Here is a 26,338-nt window from a genome sequence, read left to right as displayed (position 1 = left end):
TATCCCAGCACTCTACTGTAGTTGATCTAGGTCAGTTATATGTTGGATTCGAAAAAAGTAACAAAAATGACTATATTCTCAAAAATTCATGTACTACCAACAAATTTTGTTCTCGTAGAAATGGAAAATTAATTTTTACACCAAGTTTAAGTTATATCATAAAAACAACACATAAGTCATTTCATTATTGACAAACAAGCAAGGAATTTAGCAATCAATTCAAAATATCCTTGATAGATAGAGGGTCGTTGTTCAATATTAACAACTGTTGTATGTTCTCCTCTCACAGGTTCGCAAACGACAACAGCCGACACGTGTTTCGTCACGTCATGTGACTTTCTCAAGGCTTTTAGATTTTCCCAAATGTCATCAGACTTTGTTGTCTAAAATTGTATTGTTATTCGTACTGTCGCATAACGATCTTCAGTATTTTCTATTATGATTAGAAACTGATGATTTTCAATAATATCCGTCTGTCTAAATCAAAGACAGATAGTATATACAGTCTTTTCGTCACCATCGGTTTCGAAAATATACTAGATACATCAATTTTAAAAACACATTCCAGTCATTGTATGGAGAGAATCAGACTCTGATAGGCCTGATTTCATGTGTTATCGTCCAGTAAAGCACCGGTCGCGTGTCCTCCGTGCTCAGCTTGCAGTCCTCAAGGACCGATGGTGTCAACATAAAATAAAAAAGAAGACCAGGAGTAATAGGAGATACATACATAAAGAGCTTCTATACAATCATAATCGTCAAGCACTTCATCATATCTATAAACATAAATACATATACATCACTCATGGATACCATGGAGATAGGAGAACCGATACATAAGAGACAAGACATGACTTATACCAAAAAACATATTAAACCGTAGTAAGCATATCACATATTTCCAGTAAAAGCTGACCCTTTTTCGCAATGTACCTAGCTGTGGATTTTGGACTTTAGCTCAGCCGGCATCTGGGGAAACCTATCAAACCTGTACATTTTGTAAAACTAGACCCAAGGGGATGGGTGACTTGTGTGGCTCTCACCAGGTTCTGTTACCCAGAATCCCTTGCAAACCTCAAACTTTGTCAAAAATGACACATTTTCCTCACATTTCTGCGATGGAAAGTTCTTGAATCTGCATGCATCCACAAACTTCCATGCACCCAGCATTCCATGTACCTCACTTGTGTGGGAAGGCCCAAGGCTCGTGACTAGAAACGGCCTAAAACGCAACATGGACACATCCTATTTTTCCACTGAAAACTGAATCGGTTTTTGCAATGTGCCTAGCTGTGGATTTTGTACCCTAGTGCCGCAGACACCTTGGGAAACCTAGCAAACATATACATTTTTTAAAACTGGACACCTAGGGCAATCCAGGATGGGGTGACTTGTGTGGATCTCACCAGGTTCTGTTACCAGAATATCTTGCAAACCTCGAACTTTGTCAAAAATTACACATTTTCCTCACATTTCTGTGACGGAAAGCTCTGGAATCTGTGTGGATCCACAAACTTCTACCCATCCTGTATCCCCCAAAGTGTCCTGATAAAAGTGAAACCTCACTTTTGTGGGTGGGCCAAGTGCACATGGCAGGGAAGGACCTAAAACTTATTGTGAAAACTTCAAAATTACCTATCACAAAACGAACTGGTTTTGCAAGGGGGTTGGGAGTCACCTGGGTGTTTGGCTCTAGGCTTGGCGGCCATCTAGGGAAACCTACCAAACCCAGTCAGACATTTCTGAAAACTAGACACCCCAGGGAGTCCTGGGTAGTATGGCTTGTTTGGATTGGATCCCCAATGTTTTCCTACCCAAAATCCCCTGCAAACCTCAAATTTAGCTGAAAAACATCAAATTTTTCTCACATGTCTGTGATGGAAAGTTATGGAATATACGTGGATCCACAAACTTCCACCCACCCAGCATTCCTCAAAGTCTCCCGATAAAAATGGTACCTCACTTGTGCAGGTGGCCAAGTGCCCACAGCAGGGAAGGGCACAACACATATTGTGGAGTAATCAAAATTACCTATCACCAAACGACCTGGTTTTGCAAAGAGGGATCACCTGGGTTTTTGGGCCCGGTCTCGGCAGCCATCTAGGGAAACCTACCAAACCCAGACATTTCTGAAAACTAGACACCCAGGGGAGCCCAGGGAGGTGTGGCTTGCATTTATCCCTCCACATTTTCCTACCCAAAATCCCCTGTATACCTCAAATTTAGCTGAAAAAATCTTATTTTTCTCCCGTTTCTTTGTGGGAAAGTTGTGGGATCACCAGGCTGACACGCATATTTCCTACCACCCAGCATTCCCCCTGATCTCCGACACCTGTGGGAGTCCAGGGAGGTGTGGCTTGCATTTATCCCTCCACATTTTCCTCCCAGATTCCGCTGCAAACCTCAAATTTAGCTAAAAAGTCATTTTCCTGTAATATGTTTGTGTGAAAGTTGTGAGATCATTGCACAAATTTCCTACCACTCACCATTCCCCTCAGTCTCCCGATAAAAATGATACCTTACTTGTGGAGTGGCGTGGCTCACTGGTTAGAGGCGGCAGACCCAGATGCAGAGAACGGCCCGGGACCAGGGTTCAATTCCCGACGCGGCAGGGTTGTGGACCAGGGTCAGCGGACTCGATAATTCTCGCCTCGGTGCCTACTCTAACCAGGGAACTCTGGGCATTAGCTTGCCTCATCTCTACAACGGCCCCCCACATTCGCAAGGGATGCCTGGTTTCACCTTGGAGATACCCAGTAGGGACCATCTCACAGGGATAGCCAGGACGGGTTCCCCAGCGGTCTACAGCGCCGCCACGCCTCAGGGCAGCAGTGTGCTTTACAAGACACATACATTTACATTTGTGTGGATGGGCCAATTGCCTATGACAGGGGAGGGCCAAAAAGCCTGTAGAGATTGAGGTGGGCCCAAAGCGGGTCCAAAAGGGCAGTTTGTTTATACGTTTTTAGGCTTAAGCTAATTTGGGCACCCCACAACTGAGGTTTAATGTTTCTCAGGAGACCAAAGGGAATGTTGGGTGATAGGAAATTTGTGCCTGTGAGATGATCCTACGGCTTATCCACAGAGAAATGTGGGGCAAATGTGACTTTGTAAGTTAATTTGAGGTTTGCAGGGGATTCTGGGTAAGAAAACCTTGTGGAATCATTGCAAGCCACATAGCCAGCCACGAGTCAGCACACACACACCACCAGCCAAGTGCCATCCATGAACACCGTCAGCCAAGTGCAATCCACATACCCTGCCAGCCAAAATCCATCCATGCTCATAGTCAACCAAGCACTATCCTCGCACACTACCAGCCAAGTGCCACCCACGCACTCCGCCATCCAAGAAGGGCGGACTGGGAACAGAAACCAGCCCTGGCAGATTTCTCTTCAACCAGCCCTGGGAGGGGGAAGTGCGTGCTAGTGTAAAACACCATTACTGCTTTTGTTTTTGGGGGCCGATATTGCAACACTACTGCAAAACCGGGCACCACCCCTCAGGCCCACTAAGGAAACGCCCGGTGGCCGCTATTGCCAGTGCACCCCTGTAACCAAGCACCATCCATGCGCACAGCCAGGCAAGCGCCACTCCACACACATCACTAGGCACGCACCAATCTACACCCACCATCATCAAACGCGAGTCCACCCACAACATTAACCAAGTGTAGGTCCACACACGCCGCCAGCAAAATGCCAGCTCATGGTCAGTACACTCAGTCAGCCAAACTCCAGTTCACACACACACAGAAACTCTCCCTTGTTTCTAGTGGTTTCCTGCCCCGCTGGGGTGCAGATAAGGCTCAAAATATCACTGAAACAACCAAAATATGTGCTTAAACAAAAGGGAGCGGCCCTTAGCCTGTGGGGTTTCTCACTGGCATACCCATGAACATATCCCTGGTGCCTAGTGGGCTCTCGGTGCCCCCCCCCCCCCCCAAACCCACCTGAATAGGGGCTATTGCCCCGATCTGCCTTCTGGGGGTTGGGGCAGAAATACTTTTTTGGGGGTGGGTGTTTCGTATTAGCTTGCCCCCACTCCTACATGTAAAAAAAAAATCCCTGGTGCCTAGTGGGCTTTCTGTCTCGCCCCCCCCCCCCCCCCCTTGCGGGGCAGATCAGGGACTATTGCCCCATCTGCCTCCCGGCAAGGGGTCAAAACTACTGTGGCAAATTTTTTTTGGGGGGGCGGGGGGGTGTATGGTTATTGGCATGGCAATTTTAGGCAGCCCCCACTCCTACATATAAAAAAGCAAATTCCCAGGTGCCTATAGGGCTTTTGCCCTCCTCTGCCTCCGGGGCGGGGGGGCTAGGGCCTGCTCCCCCCCCCCCCACCCCTCCCCCCCCTCCCTGATGTCCAGTGGGTGGATCCTCCGGCGATCACCAAGCAAGGATCCACTTTCGAGGGGTACCATTGGAAAGAGATTCTCCCCTTTCCAATGATACATCTCCTGTTTTTCTACGTGCTCCCGGTGCTAAAATATCCCCTAGAGCATGCAGAAAGGGAAATTGAAATGAGCTGATCAGCTCATTTCAGTTTTGGTTTCTCTAAAATGACGTCAGCACGACATGCACGCTGATCATCATTACAGAGAAACCAAGGATACGGTCTCTGAATCTGGGGAAGCTCTTACCCAGCTCCAAAGGCTCTGGGGGGGGGGGGGGTTTGGGGTTGAATACCTCTGGTGCCCCCACCAGAGGGATTTCCAGTGCCATGTGCGCGGATGGCTGGGAGTCGTCAAACGCACACCAGCACTGTGGTATCGAAAACTCACGGCTGTCCGCACACAAGGGGTTAAGCTCTGCCTGCAGAAGACCTTCTGGGAAACTTCAATATGTCTTTCCAGGAAAGGTCTGTAGTTTAAAGGAGACTCAGAGACTGGTACAATCCATGTTGCTTTCCATTTACTTGGAATGTGCAACCGCCCCTCTGAATATTGCATTGGAGAGCTTGTTTATATGTATGGCTTAATCTCTGTGTCTGATCGGAAAAGGCCTCCAGGAACCATATCAGGCCCTGCAGCTTTGCCGAGGATGATACCCTGGAATATAGCAGGTCTTTCCCGTAGGGTACAGGACGAGGCATGGTCCAAATATATAGCAAGTTTCGACATTATCTGTCTCCAAGAAACTTGGAGCAGTAATGATCGAGACTTGGATGGTTACCAATCCTTCAATGTGCATGCTGAACCATCACAGGCAGGAAGGACTAAGGGCGGGTTAATGACTGCTATTTCTGTAAAATATAATTCTGTAAAAACACATAAGGTAGTGGATTCTCCTTGGTATCAACTGCTTCTGATTACGAATTTGTTCCCAGTTCCTATGCTTTTGATCAATTGGTATTACAACATCTTTAACTCTAACTCCACATGTGTTATTGATATGTTACAAGGGGAGATAGCTAAGGTGTCGAATAGCTTATCTTCTCTGTTCATTATGTGGGTAGGGGATTTTAATTGTTCTTTGTGCAAATTTAGTGGGTCCAGGGCCTGTGGCTTGGTTGATACGAATGAGCAGCCACTACTGCATTTTAAGCACACGTCACAAGGAGAGGCATTGAATAACATTATTGTGATAAATGACCTTTGTATTTTAGATATGCCAACCACTTGTGAATTTTTGCCATTACCAACTTTCGAAGGGACGGGGGGCCAAATGAGTGTAATTGACTTTGCTATGGTTTCTAGTAGGTACACTCATTTTGTCGATGAATTTAAAATAGAAGTGAACCCTGCCAGTGACCATAACCCCCTTGTTCTGAAATTGTGCCCTGAGATTGTGAGAAGCCTACCCACTGAGCAACCAACGAAATATAGCCAAATTCAAGGCTTAACCCTAAAGTGGGACAGGGTTGATGTGAGAAAGTTGGAGGAAACGATTTTCAAGACAAATAATCTAGAGATAGATATTTGTTTAACGTCCACATCTGAGCCAGAAATGATAATTCAGAACTTTGAAGTTCTTTGCGGAAATGTGGCCACTCACCTTGTTAAACCGATAGGAAAGGAAGTTCCAAGGGAGCATAAATGGTTTGATGCTGAGTGTTCGAGAGCACAAACATTATTAAAAAAGGCGTTACGCCAAATACCTCGGGACAAGGAACTGGTTAAAAGTGCAAGGAAATCTTACAAGGATACTATTATGAAGCGGAAATTGGAATTAAAAAAGAAGGCTTGGAATGATCTGGAGAAAGCCTCAGATTTGAGGGATAGCAGGCTTTTCTGGTAGATAGTTAATCGCCCCTTCCTCAATAGTGAGGAAAAATGTAGCATGGTTACCCATTTAGAGGGAGAAACCTGGGAAGCCCGTTAAGCCAAAATTTTTAATCCAAACAGTGTCTGTTTGGCTACTAATAGCGAGGGGAATGTTGATTCTTATTATGAAACAGCGCAAGCACTTAGTCTATCGCTTTCCCTCCCAGAAGTTGAGGAGACCCTAGGGAAAGGCATCTTATTAAAAGCACCAGGTCCAGATGCAGTACCTTTAGACTTATTTAAAAGTAACCTTGATGTGTGGGCTCCATTACTACTTAACGTCTTTAGGGCGATCGTGGTCGGGCGTATCCCTCTGTCATGGAAAGAGGCGGTAGTGGTACCAATTTTTAAAAAAGGTGATAAACGCGACCCGTGCTGCTACAGGCCAATCTCATTAATAGATGCATCCTGTAAGCTGATGGGGAGGGTTATACTATCCCGCCTGGAGACCTGGGCAGACTCGCCTGGCCTTATTGTAGACTCACAGTATGGGTTCAGGAGAGGTAAGGGGACAACAGAGCAGTGTCTGAATTTGGCCCTGGTTATGGGTAAGTACATGAAGGCCAGGGGTGTTTCTATACACCTGGCCTTCATGGACTTATCCAGTGCCTTCGACACTGTATGTAGGGACAAGCTATGGCGGATGACGGATGCTATGGGGTTTGAGGAACCTTTGGTTACCTTGCTTCGCAGATTACACGCTACTACTGTGTCAATTAGATATGGCCCGGGGGGGAGAGAAAACAAAATCGATCACATTGACTAAAGGTGTACGCCAAGGCTGTATTTTGGCCCCTTTTTTGTTTTTAGTCTATACAAATGGTTTGGAAAAGTTTCTGCTAGAGAATTGCTCAGATTTCCCTAAAGCATACAGTAGATATATACCTTTTTTGTCCTATGCTGATGACACTGTATTAATGACTCTAACTTCTATTAGCATGCAACAGTGTTTGACTGCATTTAATGATTAAATGCAGGACCTGGACCTTAAGGTAAATTTTATGAAGTCTTTCGTTATGGTATGCGGCCCCAGAGGGACAAAAACCCGTAGGTTTGTTGTAGACAACCTGAGTATTGAAAAAGTGGAGAATTTCAATTATTTAGGTAATCTATTTAACAAAAATTTGAGCTGGGACCCATTAATAACGGCCAGAGTACAAAAAGCTACACGATCCATAGAGGCCCTTTTCCGTTTCGCAAGTAAATTGGGTCAAAAACCAATTGCTGATTTAAAGACCTTATATAAAGCAAAATGTTTGCCTGTTGCCACCTATGGGCCGGGAGTGTGGGGGACACATTAATCCACCCAAATACAAGTCATGGAGAACAAGTTTTTAAAGCGTCTTTTGTCAATTCCAATCAGTTCACCAAATGTTTTTTCCCATTTGGAAATGGGTATAGAATTTGTGAGCGATATTATTCATGTCTCCCTATTACTCCTGTGGGGGAAAATTTGGTTATCTGAGGACCTGCAGTTTACGAACGAAATCTTGAAGGACTGCCTAAAATAGGATCATGCTATGCGGATCCCATGGCTGTCATACGTAAAGGAAACCTTTTATAAAGTTGGTCTAGGTCATATTTATGAAAGTCCAGAATTTATTCAGCAGGACACAAGGATTGTAATTAGGAATGCTTATCGTGATACTTTGGGTCAGTTAAAAAACAATGAACAAGCACAGTATCATAGGGGTAAATTGCAGCATCAATTTTATCTGTCTTTTACCGAGCATACGCAATGGCGATTTTATTTGATGCGATTCCGATTAAACATATTGCATTTCCTTTTTGCATTCCCGAAACAAGGGGGTTGGTGTGAGAGGCTACCCCCTTGTCCATGCAATAACAAAGCTCAACAATGCACTTTGCACTTTGTACTCTTTTGCTCTTTGTACAAAAATCCCAGAAACCGGTTTATTAAATAGATATTAATGGATATTCGTCCCTGTATCTATAAAGAAGGCATTTAAAATCATTGCATACTGCTGCTATATGTAGTGCCATGCTTAGCTTTATTAAATTGTCATTTATCATCAGGAATCGCTATTGAAATATTGAAATATATACCTGATGTAAGATTACAGGCTAACGTGAAAGGTTCAATCGGTTTTTTCACGTGACATTTATGAAGTGTAATAGCAGATTGCATTTTATTATTGCATGTTTGGTCTTTTTTCCTTTTTTCTTTCATGATTTATGTTAACTTTTAGGGATTTTAATTGTCTTTGGTGACCTTTTCTGATATTGTGAAGTAATTCATCGTATGTAAATAACTTGTTTAGGTAAATCTGCAAACCTTTGTAAAATTTGTAAAATCTGTTTTTATCCAAATGCATACTTTTATGATTCCTTGGATGAATCTAAATAAAGTTTATGAACTGGGACTGCACTCATGATTTCATTTAACTATATGGTTAAAGAGAGTGCTTGTGTCCCAAGGTATAAGGGGACCCGGTCATCCACATCCACCACCAGGGGTAGATCATTCAAATTAGAAAAATGCTTGTGCCAGACCTCTGGCTGTATAGAGTCCTCAAATAGCTTAAGGCGTCCCCCCACCCCCACTAGCCACCAATCACCAACATTTCCTAGCATCCTTAATTATTGTTGCATCATAAAGGTGCCCTAATCATTGTGAGTTTTTAGCCTGAACCTGCTTATATTGCTGCTTCCTTTTAGCTCTAATAAGATCAGTACTGCCACTCTCCAGGGGTTGGCGTAGCTCATTTTAAACTTGTCTACAGTCTTAGTTATACCATGCAGAACCACGTTTTACCACCATTGTGCCGCCAGAATGGTTCCGTATGAAACATTTACCAATCATATTAAACAGTTTCCCAAGTATTGATATAAATGCAGAGTTTTTATCCTGCGGAATCATAGGATTGTCTAGATCCATTATGGCGTCTGGCAGGGCCCTGTTCATTTCAGCCCTAAGATCTGATTGAACCACTATTCTAGCCAATTTTATCCTGCATCTATTATTAGTTGAATTTAGATCTGTAGAGCGTGGGAGTGGTACATCCAACAAATGAATATTTATATTATTTAATGAACAGTTGTGAGAAAATGGGGCTCTATTGCAGTACCCTGCCCAGGCTTTTGATGCAACATTGACTATACAGGTTCCCAGTACCAGGGTTCTTTCTTTAAGAACATGCCCACAATTGGCACTTCTGCCCCCCTTAAGCCCCTAGTAAGTGGTACCTAGGACCTGGATGCTGAAGAGTGACCCCTGGGCCCCTGCAGCTGGCATGCCCCTGCGAGGTAAAAAAATGAAATGACCAAGTCGACATGGCACAGTGCCTGTATGCCATGCCAGCTAGCACTGCCTAAGATATAGGTAAGTCACTCCCATAGCAGGCCTTACCAGCTCTAAGGCAGGGAGCACTATATCCCAGGTGTGGGCACATTTGCATGAGCAGATGTGCCCCTACAGCGTTAAGGTCTATTCCCTAATATTGTAAGTGCCAAGGAAGCGATAGAGAATACATGGGCTGGGAACTTGACAAACTTGAGTTCCATCGCACCATGACTGCTTCACTGAATCCAGTAGTTTTGTTACCGAACAGCTCCTTTTAATAAATCTGCACTGATGCGAGTGTGAGATGTATTAAAAAAAAATCTTTTTTTTAAAAAAAGACCTTTATTGACACAGATGTATTAAAATATGTACTTGGAGGTGCCCTTTGGAAACCTACAGACCCTGGTGTGGACACTGACTGGCTTTAGGCATCCTGCCACACACAGACATGTTTCTGGACCCCTTGGTGGAGAACCTCTGCTCTTTGGGACCAGAAACCATGCACATTCTGGGCAGAGGTGTCTAACCTCCTTCCCCAGGATGGGTCAGTGATCCAAGGGGAAGCTCCAAAGGCCTGTACTGGGGGCTCCCCTAGGAACTCCCCTGTATTCCCTCTACTAGCCTTTCATGGTCTAACTGCAAGCTAGTGCTGCTGCCGACCACAGACATGATTCTTCCCTCCAGCTGCCGAGCCAGGCATGAGCAGGGGAAGGTAGAACAATAGATTTCCTGTCACAGGGAGGTGTGACCACCTCCCAGACAGCTCTTAGATTATTGGGCTGGGGTGGGGGGCTTGCCAGCGCCACCAGACTTTTTACCTGTTTACATTTGAAATATTGTGTGTATGGGGTTGATATCCCCGGGGAAGAGAAGGGTATATTGCATGGGCAACTTTTGCTTTAAGTTCATGCAAGGATTCTTTTGACGTTTTACAAGACCTGAAAATAGAATGCTTGAGATTGGATAGAGAGTAGTATTGATGGTTGGGTCATCTCATGGCAAAGGTGTGAATCTGTCTTTTCCCTGGTGGAACTTAGAATAAAAGGCCTCTTAACACCAGCCTGATCCACTGCAATTAAAAGCTTTCTGCTGTTTTTACTAGCCGTAGCAGCTTGCAGTGGGCATGGATCGCCTTTTTTTGGAACAGGGCAGTTGTAAAGTCCTTAAAAAAAAGCATTCTGCACGGTCACATGAGTGGGCTGCAGGTAGGACCATGTTGCGGCCCTCGGCCCTTATGTGAAACAAGCTAGTTTTAGAGAATTAAACTGGAAATTGCTAATGAGTTTGTGCAGATTGTTCTACGTATACCCATGCTCTGTTGGAGTCATACATGTTTTATTCATCTGTTTCTGCTGACAGGTCTTCTCCAATTTAGGAAAGCATTAAAAACATAGCTGTTCTACCAATAGATTTCTTTGACCTTGACTGCTCCCCTAGTATAAACTCTGCTTCTGTTTTTTCGCTTCCTTAAGTATTGGCAGTGCCAAGACGCATCTGGGCAGTCGTGTGCTTTATAAATATGCATTTCATTCCATTTCAGGTTCCTAGTATTCAGGGCGGAGGTCAAGGGGGCTTCAGTCCTGGACAGAACCAAGTAACACCCCAAGATCATGAGAAGGTAAGAAAATGGCAGTGTGCTTAGAACAGTAACGTACTTCAGAAATCCAATGTAATAGAACCCTGTGTATTCTTATGTAGTGGAATCCATACCATGTTTGTGTCATATCCTGGACTCTGCTTCCCTGCATGGGATCCTCCCAACAGATGCTGTACAAATGTTTCTTCATGAACAACTGGAAAAAAATTCAAAGGTACTATAGTCTGAGACTCCCATGAAGGAGAATGTTGGTTAGAGGAAGTCCTTTCAAATGTATGTAATGTAGAAACCCTTTCCCTGTTCAGGGAGGGCGGGAGGGGGTGTTACTCTTCCCACTACATTTTTGCTCAGGTTCTAATCCATGCAGGTCAAGGACTTGCTTAGAGGACTAGCTTATTGGAGCTTAGTGGACTGTGTCAACTGTAGGGGCCTGTGTTCGACCCCATGGGCACAAATTCAAATCCCAGCAGGTCCACTCAGCCTTTTATCCTTCCGAGGTCGATAAAATGAGTACCATTGAGTTTGGTAACAATAAACATCTGTTAATCAGCGCCAAGATACCTTTGGGTGAACGTAGCTTTGCAAATACACGTTTAGGTTAGGTTAGCACCATTGAGTCAGGTGACAATAGGCATCTGTTGTTCAGCACAAAAATAAGATATGGGGAAGTTGCACTTTCCAAATACATTTATTGTTTGTGCATTCACATTACTTGTGATTTGTTGTGTTTCAGTGAATCTGCACAGGTTGTAAAAAATGAGTTCTGATTTTCTGGGGTTATCGTGGAATGAAAGAAAGTTGCTATACTATTTCCTCAGATGCACTGCATTTTTAAGATCATAATTAGTGGCGGCTCATCTTAGGGTCCCTAGACTCGAGGGCGTTTCTCCCCGTCTTGGAGGTGGTGACAGAAAAAAAAACCTGACAAAAATATTGGGATGCTGGTAGGACTGGCAATATGTTTGCTTCTATGCTGCCTCCTTAATCTGTGAAAACTGAGTTTTGTCCAGACTTGCATGGGGATCCTTCTTTTGAAAGAGACTTAAAATGACTTGGTAACCTTTAAGGTTTCTTAAATTTGAGTTTAAGATTGAGTTGGCCAATGATACACCGTACTGATAACAAGGTTTCCAATCTGATCATTTGGAGGTCATGTCCCATGAGGGGAAAAAGTAATTAAGAAAATGCTAGAAGAAAAGGTCTGAAACTTTGATATTAACATTATTCAAAGTGCTTACTTTTATGAGATGTAACGGAAGCAGAAATGTGGATATTATCATAAAGTATTACCATATAGAATGCTAATGTTCATGAATTACATTAATGGGGAGGTAGGAACTGTACACTGTTGGCTAGCAGCAAGGAAACTTTATTGTGATGTTAAAACAATAGGATAAAAACACACGATGCTTGAATATATTTTTAGTTGTGGATTATAGAATTAAATTATATAAAGTATTTAGTGTCTGACTATGTTCTAACTTCCTCTCTGCAGGCTGCACTGATAATGCAGGTTCTTCAGTTAACGCCAGACCAGATTGCTATGTTACCACCAGAACAAAGACAAAGCATCCTTATCTTGAAAGAGCAGATACAGAAATCCACTGGTGCACCATGATTGGTGAGTCTGACTATTTGGAGAACACCTATGTGAGTGAACATTTTGTTGACTAGGTTGCTGATGAGAGAGTACACATTTCCTGCAAATGCAGACATAATTACCTTTGCAACAGAGACTGTAAGGATTCCGGTATAAATTGAAATTGAAGTAAGTGCAATGAGAGGGACCCCACAATCCAAAGGTACAGGTCTCCATAAAAGACTGGCAAGTCATACATTTTTTCCTTTGTGTCCACACTACTCTCATCTGTTCTACATTCAAACCATCACATCCAAAATTCTTGTGTCAGGCACTCATAACCCCAATCCTGAATGAGTCAAATGCCGCAAATGTCACTAATTATTTTTATCTCAAGGCTTTAATATAAATATCAAACCATATATCATTACAGATTTATTTGTAAGGGACATTTTACAAACTTAAAATTGTATCACATAAAAATAATGAAAAGTGTTTTAAGGTGCATAGCAAATACAAAAAAACATTAAAAACAGGATAAAAAGGAGAGAAGTCATACAAGACAATTTCATCTGTCATTTGAAGTGTGCTAATTTGTGGAAATCAACCACTGCGGCACATGATGGCAATTAGCTCCTTTTGTTTAGGTGTGCTCATCTGTTCTTCAAACTTAGCACGGCATAAGCGCCGATGCATTTCGGTACATAATTAGTTTACAACCACCTTCTTCAAGACAAAAACATTTTTCCTCTCACGCGAATGCCAATTAAAGAAAAATCCAGCAGAAAGCAATCTGCTTTCTAAAATTAATGGCTCGGCTGTAGTCCAAACCCCACATCAAAAGATATGCAACGCAGGTTAGACAACTTATAGAAAGACCTCCCACCAAGGTCAAGAGAAAGAATATAACAAAGCTTCCTGGTCGTCCTGTTTGCCACTGGTGGCTGATGTTTTTTAAAGCCTCTCAGTGCCTGCAAAGGTAATAAATGCCTCCAATCAAGGTGAAGTCTCAATCCAATAGAACTTGATGGGGTAAAAGTTAACGTTTGAAGCTGTAAAGCTTTCTAGTAGTTCTTTTTGCTGTTGGGAGTTATAGTCTTGTAACGCCTTCCACTGCCTGAAGAGGTTATTTCCCCGGCCAGCAAAAAGGATGACTAGAAAGCTTTTCAGTGTTATACCATGGAGATTAGTCACTGTAAGAAGAGGCTGCAGGTTCTCGCTGGAAAGGCCAGTCAGGCTGAACCAACGGGGGCTCTGGCCTTTCGCTGCTCAGAGATGTCGGGACACCTGTGGTCCTCTTCTCTACGCCCCGGAGATAACGGATGCAGAGGTGACGTTAGATGTCTGGTTTACTTGCTGGGAGCAGTTGTGTTAGATCGGGCCTGCGTGCAGAGGCTGCAGGCGACATCGGTGGGTCCACGAGGTATGAAACCACAATGGCTCTGGAGGGCCTTGATGACACAGTTGTACCACTTCAACTCAGGCTGAGTGCGACTTGTGTAGTGGTGGCTTCAGGTGTCTGGTTTTGGAAGTTTCGGAGTCCTCAGAGTCTCTTCTTTTGGAGTTTCTGCAGGATGCAGGGAACAGTTCCGCTGTTCTTCAGGAGGGCTTGGTCTTTAATGAAGGCAGGCAGTCCTCCCAGGCTTTGGCGGCACAACGCTGCAGGGTGAGACATCTTTGGCTCAGTTTAGACGGAGAGCAAAAAGTAGATCAGTGGGGCTGGGGGTAAGTCAGGTGCTCTCTTCATTCTTTTGTTTTTGCGGCTCTTTGTGTGGTGCCAGGGGCTCCCCTAAATACTGAATTTAGGGGTGTTAGGAGAGTGTAGGGGGGTACTTAATCGGCTACTAAACCCTGTGGTTACAACCCCCTTCCCTATAGGACCACATCCTGTTGGAAGTGGTCATAACCCTATCCTAGAATTCCTAAGTATGCCATCCCAAAGATGACTACTTCTGAAAAATCCTGTCCACCTCAGTGTACCCCCTTTGGGGGTGGTACTAGCCTGGAGATGGTGCGCCTACCTGACTACCTATTTTTTCTCCAGATGCCAAAGGGAATCCTGGAGAAAGGGGGGTAACTTCCTCTCCTGTGAGGGGAGCCAAACTCACATTCCAAAGGCATCCGCTCTTTGAAGCTTGTTGGCCTGGGGAGCCTAATCATCAGGTCATCCTGTGTAAGGTTGTGTATAAGAAAGTGCCCTCTTTTTTCATGGTTGCCCCCACTTTTTGCCAAACCGCTGGTCTACTTTGACTAAGTGTGCCCTTGGTTCCTGCCAAACAGGTACTCAGTGCCTATGTTCTTTCCCTAAATCTGAATTAAGACAAAACCCAATTGGCACTCTTTGGCCACAGGTCAGTCCCTTGTAAATGGTACCATAGGTACCAAGGGCTCTGTTGCCAGGAAAGGCCTCTAAGGGCTTCAGTACTTATGTGCCACCCTTGGAGGCCCTGTACCTTAACACACACACACTGCCATTGGAGGCTGCGTGTTTTGGTGCAGAACAAAGTGAAGAGCCGACTTGGCACACATCCCTGTGTGCCATGCCTACAACCCACTGCCCAAGCATAGGTCCGCCACCCCTCTAGCTGGGTGCACTATACCAGTGGTGAGGGTACAGGTGCATGAGCCCTGTACCCCTACAGTGTCTAAGCCAATTCTTAGACATTGTAAGTGCAGTAATGCCATTAAGAGTATTTAGTGCTGGGAGTTTGTTGTGATCAACTCCACAGCACCATAATGGCTTTACTGAAAATTAGAAATGTTAGTATCAAACTTCTCAGCACATTAAAGCCACACTGATGCCAGTTTGGTATTTAAAGAAAAATGCACTCCGAAGGCATCTTAGAGATGCCCCAGAAAAAAGGCCTCAGTCTAGTGTCCTGGCTGAGTGGCTGCTCGCCAGCTGCCACCACCAGACATTTTTCTGGACCCCTGGGTCAAGAGCCTACTGCTCTTGGGTGTCTGAAACAACATACATTCTGGAACGAGGTGCCAAGCCTCCTCCCCCAGAATGGGCAGGGTCCAGGAAGGGGAAGCTACAAAGGCTTCCCATCTTTGTAAGCTACCCCGGCCATTTCCTGCTTCCAGCAACTGGCCCCCACCGGTTCTAACCCCCACTTTGGGAGGGAGAATCGGCGGGAAAACCAAGTGAGGAAGGAAGGTGTGCACAACTTTGTCACTCCCTCCCCTCAGGTGGGGGAGGCAAGGTGAAGCACAACTCTTTCCCAGCCATGTTGCAGATGGAGGGACCCAGCCAACCAGAGAGAGGCATATGCCCCCCTTCCACTGGAGGGTGGCATATTAGGGTATCTACCCACCCCAAGGAAGGTACCCATTGGTCCCGACCTTTACTTACCTGTTACACTCCTAAATCTAGTATTTGAGGGAAACCCTGAACTTTGCCTCCTCAGACAAGAACCAACCAGAAGAAGGACTGAAGAAGCAGTGTTGCAACTAAGAAGAGGGGGACTCCCACTGACTTGGCCCCAACCCTACCGGCCTATCCCCACTTCGAACCTGCTTCAGCGAAATCCCGGTGTGTCCTGCTACAAGCAGCCTCAAGAACCCGAAGGACCTGCCCTGCCTTCAAAGCCAAAGACTTTGTCTCCCGTGAGCACCTGATTTGCTCACCCACACACTCTGTGCCCAGCGAAAACCAGGAGTCGGCACCACTCTGTACCTGACGCCCGCGGCCCGAGTTGGAGTGGCCCAACACCATGAGGAGGTCTCCCTGGCAATCCTGACCTGCCTCGAATCTCCAAGCATATCCTGCAGCCTCTTAGTCCCCCCCTCCCCAAACCATGACCGGAGCTGGTAAGAAAACCCGACGCTAAAGACACCCCTGCACTCATCGTCCCAGGGCCTTGGGTGACCCAACCAACTGTGTCCCAGAATGCCCAGGCATCCCAACTTACCTCTCCAACCGCTGGTCACCTCCAGAAGATAGTCATCCCCAATCCTGCAGTCTCTGTGGCAACCAGAGAAACCCCACTTTATTCCTGTTTGTATGCTGCGTAAATACTTAATAGAGCTTCCCGAAGTTAAGTCTGACCGATTCTGTGCGAAGCTTCAAGAGGGTTGAGCATAAGTTAATTTATAGAATTTTGCGGTTCATCCTGAGAAGGATGGTGGTTGTTTTGCTGGACGAGGGTTAATACCCCACTCAAAAACAAAAAAACACTTTCTACAGACCTGATAAAAACTGGGACATTAATATATGGTTCGGTCTCGCAACCACAACCTCGAATATTCCACTTTTCTACAAGTTTAGTAAGCAATGCATGTTACAGTCCATTTTCTAGCTGTACTTTCTTAAAAAGCAATAGGTTTTATTGGCAGTTTTGACTGGGAATTCCTGAAATATTATTGTATATTTAAAAAATATTCCAAAACGTTTGTAGGTGCTAAACCTCTCTAAGGGTTTTGAGGAGTGGAGGATGGATTTTAGCACCACCACCAAGAAAATCTTGAGAGCAATAGAGGTAAAACAATAAACAGATTCTGCTAGCATTCCAAAAACCTGCCCCTTTCAAGTAGATTTTGATCCTAACATTATGACTGAGATTCTACTCGGAGGACAGAGAATGGGAAAACACATTTTTATTTATATCTAAGTTTGTAGATGTGTGGGCCATGCCACATGATAGGCAAATCGCAGACATAAGAGTCTAGAGCTGCTATTAAGGTACCAGAGAAAATGGACTGTGTGGACAGCAGAAAAAATTTGCAATTTCTGACTGCCGTCAACAAAAGCAATGACAATGTGATTCGCTTTGTCAATGAAGGTGATGAAATGTGTAGACGTGCCCCAGTGGCATCTGATCACTGGCATTAAAGAAATAAGATCAGAACTAAGTGACCTCCCACTCTATATCATCATTGAATGTATCCTGGAAAAAAAATATTTCAGATGGATACTGCTGGCCGCAGATTCCTCACCTTTAGAGTAATCGAAGACACTAGATTGAATCCAGATTTTCACAGCAATTGCTCCCTTCACGGGTAGGTGATGGCGTCAAAATAAAACTGCTTTGCGTCACTATGGAAGTTACTTCGCGGATTGGCATACAGGTTCCACCCGGGCGCTCTGACATAAGCTCCCCTCCTAACTTTTTCCCGTAATACTGGCACCAAATTTCAACAGTGTGCAGGGGAAAATATCTCCTCACAGCCTCTCCCTCTCCCCAAAGACAGCTGGTTTTAAACCAAGCAGCAGCTTCAGGAAGCAGCTGTTGGTAATGGATCCGTTTAGGAAACTGCCCCTTTTCGCATGATTGCCCCCCCCCCACTTTTTGCCTGATGTTGATGTTCTTTGACTAAGTGTACCCTGTTGCACACCCAAATTGGCAACTCTCTGGGCTCATGGAAGTCCCTTGTAAAAGGACCAAAGGGCACTGTGACCAGGGAACACCTCTAAGGGCTGCAGCACCTATTGTGCCACCCTTTGAGGCCCTGTACCTTTACACACACACTGCCATTGAAGGCTGCGTGTTTTGGTGCAGGACAAAGTGAAGAGTTGACATGGCACACATCCCTGTGTGCCAAAAAACAAAGAAGGGAATGAAGAGGTATAATAAGTTGTGGACTTGGCCTCCTCTCCAAGTAATGGAAAAACAAAGAGAGTGCCCTCTCAATTCCAAAGAACCGTGCTATCCTTCCAAACTGTGACTAAACGCAAAAAAAGCATTGTTTCTAACATGGGAGAAACTATCTGTTCTAAAATAACCCTCACCCACCAAAAGGTCCCTTGGTGGCATGCTTCATCATCAGGTTCTTCCCGCCCTGCTGCGGGACGGGGCGTGCTACGACCTACAGATACGTGGGAGCACTTTCAAGTGAAGTGAAATAATGTGTTTGATGTGAGAGTGGAAGGGTTGGAAGATAAGGGAGTTAAAAAATACGTGGCTGTATGGAAGACTAAACTTTAATACTCCCTATAGCTGGAATAAATAAAAGTGGTTAAAAGGGGGATGAAAGTACTATAATGGGCAGTATACTCACGGGTCTTTTTGTTTCGAAGCCTACCCCTAAGCTTCTCTTCAGGACCTAGGATGTTGATCCCTTTTACTACTCTGACTGTTACCTAGTGTAGTCAGCCTAGTCCATGTCAAAGGCTAATATGCATCTATGTCAAAAATACATTAATCCAATACCTACTTGGTATTCTCTTTAAAAACGATACTTAAGTTGCCTAATTAGGGCCCGATGAGCTTCAACACGGGAGGGGAGGAGTGCTTTTAGTCAAACATTCGTCAGAGCATCTCTCTCGCCCAAGACACTGCCTGTCCGTGGCTCCGATAAACCGGATGAATGTATTTTTGACAAAATGCATATTAGCCTTTGACATTGACCCGTGAGGAAACTGCTCATTGTAGCACTTTTTCCTCCTTTTCCCCACTTTTATGTTGAAGCATGCCAGCAAGGGACCTTTTGGTAGGTGAGGGTTATTTTAGAACACATATCGTTTCTCCCAGGCTAGAAACCGAATGTTTCTCTTGGGTTTAGTCGCTGTTTGTAAGGATAGCACGGTTCTTTGGAATTGAGAGTGGACTCCCTTTGTTTTTTCATCATTCATCCCTGTGTGCCACGCCTACAACCCACTGCCTATGGCATAGGTCAGCCACTCCACTAGCTGGTTGAACTATGACACTGGTGAAGGTACAGGTGCATGAGCCCTGTACCTCTACAGTGTCTAGTCCATTCTTAGACATTGTAAATGCAGTAATGCCATAAAGACTATACAGTCTGGGAGTTTGCCATTATAAACTCCACAGCTCCATAATGACTTTACTGAAAGCTGGGAAGTTTGGTATCCAAGTTCTCAGCACAATAAACCCACACTGATGCCAGTGTGGGATTTAATGAAAAATGCACTCAAGAGGGCCTCTATCATTGCCCCCTTAAACAATAACTCTAGTGTCTTGGCGGACTGGCTGCTAACCAGCTGCCACCCCCAGACCTGTTACTGGACCCCAGGGTCGAGAGCCTACAAAGCACATCCTCAGCAGAGTGGCCAAGCCTACTCCCCAGGATGGGCAAAGTCCACGAAGGGGGAAGCTTCAAAGGCTTGCCATCTTTGTGAACTACCCCAGCCATTTGCTGCTCCCAGCAACTGACCCCCACCTTGGGCAGGAGAATTGGCAGGAAAACCAAGATAGGAAGAGAGGTGTGCCCACCTTAGCCAACTCCGCCACCCTAAGGTGGGAGAGGTGAGGCGAAGAAAAACTCTCAGTTCCCGCCATTTTGAAGATAGGGGGACCCAGCCAATCAGAGAGGATTATGCCCCTTCCCACTGGAGGCTGGCCTAATATGGGGTGTCCCCACCCAAGGAAGGGACCAATTGGTCCCAACCTGTACTTACCTGAACCGCCCCTAAATTTAGTATTTAGGGGCAGCCCTGAACCTTGCCTCTTCAGTCAATAAGATAAAAGAAGAAGAAGGACCAAAGAGCTGTGCTGAATGAAGAAGAGGAGGACATACTGACTTGGCCCCAGCCCTACCGACATGTGCCGACGGCGACCTGCTCGAACGAAATCCCAGGGAATCCTCATTGAAAGTTACAGGGCACCTAATGCCAAAACAGCACCCTGCACCCAGATGCCCTAGTTGCGCTGTGGGTGTACCTTGGGTGCCAACTTGAACCCCCCTTTTTCCTGAGCTTAAGTACTGGAGCTTTGCTCCCTCAACCTTCTGGCCTCTCATAAGCAGCCACCAACTTGAGGCCCCCTATCTCCTATTGGATAACATTGGGCCTCAGCACTCTGCACCCGGCCGCCCTAGTGCCGCTGAGGGTGCTTTAAGAGTACATCCTTGACCCTGGGGGAACCCTTGTTCTAACCCCTGAAACTCACTCCTCAAGACTGTTTACTTAACTGCCAAACGATAACTTTATTTTCCTCCATAGTATTGCACTAACTGTTTTCCTCTGAAAAACTTCTAAGTGTGGAGGGTGTTTTGTATGGGAACCTAAGAAACTGTGTTTTGAGAAAAACTGTTTTGCTTACTTTGTATCTAGGAAACGTGCCAGTGTGATATTAAGGCATATCACACTGAGTAAGAAAAGCAATCTGAAAAGTAATTTAAAATGTAATCATACAGTACCTGCAAAGTAACTGAAAAGTAATCTCAACTTTCCTAAATAACTGACCTACCTATATACAACGCAAGTACATATAACCACATACAACTGTATTGTTTTTGCAAAGTATTATTTCACTTACCTGCACCAGGCCTGGCTTTGTTCTAGAAATAAAATAAAACTCCGTAATATTTTTTATCTGAAAGAAACATATTAGTGTTAGATTCCTTACCTTAGAATGTCCCTAGGCGTCAGACTGGATCCGGAAGGTTTTCGTCGCTATGCGTCGTCTGCGGCTCCACGTCCGTCGTCGTGATCGCCGGGATGACATCGTCGGAGTACTTAGACGCCGCCCTCGCGCGCTGAGGTCTGTTCTTCTTTTTTCCGCACCAGCAAGTGCAGACCCGCAAAGAGCACTACTCTAGTCATTTTTTGACAAACTTTTTTGATCTCTTTTGATCGCTTTTCGAGTCTACTCGCAGTGCCGATAGGGTTGCCTGGTTTTAAACCTTGCGAGGCCTGTCACCGCCTGATGTCAGTGACCGACCCCCACCGCCGGTGCCTTTACTGCCTCAGGGCCGACCATGATGACAAGTCGTGCCCCGACTGCCAGGCCTTGACCTCGAAGGCTAGATGGGAGCGGTCCCGTAAGCTGCTCGAGCTCCGGCAGTGGGCTCCGCGCTGCTCGAGGTTCCGGTCGAGGAGGAAGTCGAGGGACCGGTTGCAGAGCCGCAGTCATTGCCGCTCGACGAGTCACCACCACTCGTCGGGCTCCAAGTCCTCGGGTAAGTCGAGGCATTCGAAAAAGAAGTCAAAGAGGCGTCATCGCTCTTCTGACTCTCCCCCGACGCCTACGCAGGCGCCGCGTCCAGCTCCATACCCGCCGGTCCCTGGGCTGCACGCGACGCCGGAGGAGATCAGTGCTTTCTACACGGCCATAAGGTCGCACTTCCCTCCGTCAAAACCTGCTGAGGCGCCTTCGGGCCCCGCGGGTCCGGCTGGGAGCCCTAGCGGGCTGGCGGCTCCGGCGCCATCGGGTGCTTAGGCACCGTCGTCGACTCTGGTCCTGACGCTGCAAGGCCCCTCAGGATCCGGGTCGTCACCAGTCGACCTTTACGACTCCTCCGCTGGCGCCGACCTCGAGGGTGTCGCTCCCGGCGCCGTCCCCGGACGACGTCGACCCCACTTTCAGCCCCCGTCCGTCAATGGGTGAGGCCTTCACCTTCGACCCAGCTCCATCATTTTTGCCTGCTTATCAGGAGATGGATGACGAGGAGAACTGAGAGGGGTCTGAGGACCCTCTGGCACTGCAGTGCCAGTTGAGCCAGGACTTGGCAGAAGAGCTGCGGGAGGCCAGTGGTCTGGACACTTCGCCCGACACTGGATTCGTCTCTCCTTCCTCTGTGGCTTCGGAGGAGGGGGCTGCTTACAGCGTGGTGTTGAACAGTGAACCACGGTTGGCATGCCCATGTGGGAGCCACAAGTATTAGTTTGAGAGACTGTTGTCTGAGCTTGCGCACCACTAATGAAATTAATGGGAGAGGTGGAAAAGCGTACGCAAATCTGCCTGACCAGTTCATTCATATCGCATTGCCTTCGGATAGTGGGTGTGGAAACCTGGCGGCGAAGGCTGGGCATTTTGCATTTTTGTGGGTGGCAAATAGGTCTATGTGTGGATGACCCTACTGTTGGAAGAATGGCTGAAGAACTTGTGGATGCAATTCCCATTTGTGAATCTGTTATGACTGCTGACTCAACAGATCTGCTATCTGATTGTGAACTCCTGGAAGGTGTTCCGCTAGCAGATGTATGTTTTGATGAATGGCCCATCTCCAAATGTCTTGTGCAAGCTGGGACAGTTGCAGAGAGTGTGTCGCCCCCCTGTTTTTGAATATAGTACATGGCTGTCATATTGTCTGTCCGGATGAGGACAGCCTTGTCTTGCACGTGAAGTTGGAAGGACCTGAGTGCTAGGAATATTGCTAGCAGCTCGAGATGGTTGATATCGAGTAGCCGCTGTTGAGCGGTCCATTGACCCTGAGTGGTATGTCGTAGGAGATGGGCTCCCCATCCTGTGAGGGATGCGTCTGTTGTGAGCGTCAGGTACAGAGTGGTGTTGGAGGTGGGTTGGAAGTGGAGGTGGAGGAGGGTTGGAGGTGGCTTGGAAGTGGAGGTGGAGGAGGGTTGGAAGTGGAGTGAATGTGGAGGAGCACTGTAAGAGGAGGAGGAGTGGAGTAGTAGTAGTAGCCTCTTCAGGTCCTGGTTTAGATGTTCCACACAACCTGGCTCCCAAACTCCTGCAACAGTGAATGAAGAGTCTAAAAAATGCAAAATGTATTTCCACAAAAACATCCTGTGCATCTTAATTGAGGAGGTGCTCGGTCAGTTACCGATAGTAAACAGTCAGACCAAACATGTACCAAAAACAATCGGGGCTCTCATACTTTTTTCATTTGGCGAAGTCGAATTTGCATTTCACCGCCTCGGGATACCTCTTACTTCTATTCTTGCCTCCAGGGAAAGATCTTCTCCGGTTCCCTTTTTCACAATTCCACTGATAAAGGATTTCTTGAATGGTACCAAGAACATTTTTCCTTCTGTCAGAAGGCCCTCACTGCCATAAGAAATTAATGTAGCCTTCCAGAACTTATAAAACCCCTTTGTGAGTCCACAGAAGTCTCCTATAGCATCTGTAAAGAAAGGCATCCTTCGAAGATTGTTAGTTCCTCTCGTAGAGTAAGTAAAATCTACCCCTGGCTTTTTTCCTTCAACATTCCTGTGTGCACTCTAAACATTAGGAGAATTTTGTGTTTTTTACCTGGACACAATTAAGAACTTCAGAAAGTCCAAACAGCTTCTGGTATTTAGAGGTCACTTTGTGCATTTTTAGCCATTTGCAGCAATATAGTTTCAGCTGGATAGTTTGTTGTATTATCAAAAACTACAAAACCGATACAGTGAAACTCGAACTCCTTTGTACATGGGAGAAAACTGTCTTTATTGCTTTACTTTAAAAAAAAAAAAGGCTCATCTCAGGAATATGATGTTATTGCGTTCATATCTTCACCATTCATTATTGTCTGGATTTATTTCGACAGTGGGCACTTAACTTGTAAACTACCTTATAATTTTTTTTATAATTCTAGTTCTTATTACAATTCTGTTATGGGGGCTTGGGCTTGCAACTCTGTTCAGTATTTGACCATAAATGAAAGCCAATGAAGAAGTAAAATGACTGACTTTGAATATCATGGGAATATTAACTACATTCATAAACAAACCACCATCCACATTAGGATGGTCTTACGCACAAGTTTGCAGAGCTAAATGGAATAGAGATGCTGACCGCTTCCTTTCAAATTCATGTAAAGGCTGCCTATCATGTCTCAACTACCCTAATTTTCTTTTGCTGTCCTTTTACAAAGGTTCATGAAAAGTGTTGTCACTTACTAAGCGCGGAGTTAATGGCATTTTAAAATTTGTTTTCTTTCGTTTTTAAAAGGAAAATCAAATAGGATTGCCCGTGTCCTGTATAAAGCACATGTTGTGGCTTCGATTCAGATTCCCATGATAGACTACTAAAGTCTAAAAAGTACATTTCCGTATTGTAGACCGGCAACAGACCTCCAGGTTCATTTCAGGTCTGCTTTACCTCTCTTTTGACACCGTCAATCTCACTGTATCACTTTCCAGACTTGGAAGCTATGGCATCAAAGGAAGTGCCATCAAATGGTTTGCTTCTTACTTAATAGATACACCCCTGTGCTTCAGTAAAGGCATGCCCAGGGCGATTGTCCATTCCACAATGTGTCATGAGGGTCATGTCTGATCAGCCATTGCCTGATGCACCTGTAATTCAGTATGAGCAAAATGCGTTTGAAAAGAACTATGTACTAGTTGCATATATACCTACAAATGCAAAGCAAACCAAGGTCGAAGACCTATTTCTCTGAAATGTATTTGTGACTGAACTACATAAAGAGGGATCTGTGAAAACCCATATAGGTCTGCACAGCCTCCAATAATGTGTGTTGTGTTTTTTGCTTTTGCTGCCTACCTGAAGATAATTGCAGTTAACATCGGCAGTATTAGTTTTTTCATCACCATTGAAAGTAGCTGCCCTAACTTTCATTTTGGTGTTTCAACCGCTTCCTACATGTTTGTTTTAAAATCTAAGTAATAAATATCAGTGGAAAATGTTGTTTCTCTGTGAAAGCATTGCGGATGATTAAAGATTCTTCTGCGTGAATGTACTTTATTTTCTTCTCTAAAATGTATATCACTCTTTCTTATTTGTTGATTGCAGGTTTTGGATTGAACAGCTCGACACCGGTGTTAATCAGGTTGTTTCTGAAATGTCATTCATTCTAGGAAGATTTCCAGTTCTCAAATGGCTCTGTCTCATTGCTCATCAGCAGAGGAACTGTGCTGTTCAGGCCCCACTCATCAGTTGTTGTAATAATAAAAGAATATTTGTTTTGTTTTCATATTTTATGTTTAAAAATAAAATGTCAGAAAGTTTCTTTTAAAGTTGTGTTTGTGTGTGCTTGCCCTACAAACTTTTCGTCATTGCACCAGATTATTATTTGTTTCTGTTTAGTGCAAAAAAGGATCACTTCCTGGAAAATGACTTAAAGGCAGTTTCCCAGTAACTCATGCCCTAACACTTTTGGTGTAGCATTTCCTTATAACAGTTAAATAACATGCTTGTTTTTTTAGGTCTGGTGTGACAAATGTCAAAAGGACCTATTTCTAACCATATACATACAGTGGGCTTAGGGTCTGCTCCTTTAAGCTATTTGGTTTCTTTGACTAGCCTCTTTATTTATGTTTAAAAATACTTTATTTTGGAACATATATATATTTGAATATAAAAAAATATGCAACTATACAGAAAATAGACATGTTATAACAGCATTGTTCATCCGCAAAAAATATGAAGTTTAACAGTTTATATAATTTCCTGACTTTGCAAAATAAGTAAGAATAACAAGTTCGCATAGTAAAATCATTTGCATTTTTGTGAAATATTTTGAGTTTATTTTATTGTTTTAAAGGAGGAAGAGATGGGGAGCCTATCTAGAGTGCATATATGGCCAATAAGGAAATAGAAGAGGGAAAAGAGGTAAAAGAAATATAAAGTAGCAAATAACAAAAGATGTACAGTGTGTCAAAAAGAAAACTAAGAAAATGGTAAGGAATAAAGTGTTCATGGAGGTTTGGAAACGTCATCATTTCTAATGTTAATGGTATCAGATTGGATACATAGGAAGTCAAAGGCAACCAAAGCACATCTCTTTTGATAGCTACTTTTAGAGAGGGTAAATGTGCAGTGTCGAGGTTGTGTTTATGACAAATCAAGTTCCACCATGTGAGAAATGCAATGTTATTAACGTTCTTCCAATTAGAGGTAATGACTTGAAAGGCAACTGCCAGGAGTAGATCTACAAACTGACCCTTGGTTCTGTCCCCAAACCATATATCCGAACATCCATCAAGAAACATGTGGACGGTGTTAT

The 26,338-nt window shown here is 44.8% G+C and overlaps 1 protein-coding gene across 4 annotated transcripts in view; it reads left to right on the top strand.

Annotated features, from left to right (window-relative positions):
* CSTF2 (cleavage stimulation factor subunit 2) overlaps nt 1-25,349 on the top strand; it is a 315,444-nt gene extending 290,095 nt beyond the window's left edge. For all 4 annotated transcript variants that reach the window (XM_078688415.1, XM_078688417.1, XM_078688414.1 and 1 more), the window contains 3 exons: nt 11,107-11,184; nt 12,659-12,784; nt 25,126-25,349. In XM_078688415.1, the coding sequence (XP_078544541.1) occupies nt 11,107-11,184; nt 12,659-12,781 (201 nt within the window). In that variant the 3' untranslated portion in view covers nt 12,782-12,784; nt 25,126-25,349. The remainder of the gene's footprint in view (nt 1-11,106; nt 11,185-12,658; nt 12,785-25,125) is intronic.
* The last annotated feature ends 989 nt before the right edge of the window (nt 25,350-26,338 follow it).

This window comes from Lissotriton helveticus, chromosome 4_1 (assembly GCF_964261635.1).
Source record: "Lissotriton helveticus chromosome 4_1, aLisHel1.1, whole genome shotgun sequence".
NCBI classification, from domain to species: domain Eukaryota; kingdom Metazoa; phylum Chordata; class Amphibia; order Caudata; family Salamandridae; genus Lissotriton; species Lissotriton helveticus.
The sequence above is the reverse complement of the archived record's forward strand: the minus strand, read 5'-3'. Positions and strand labels throughout refer to the sequence as shown.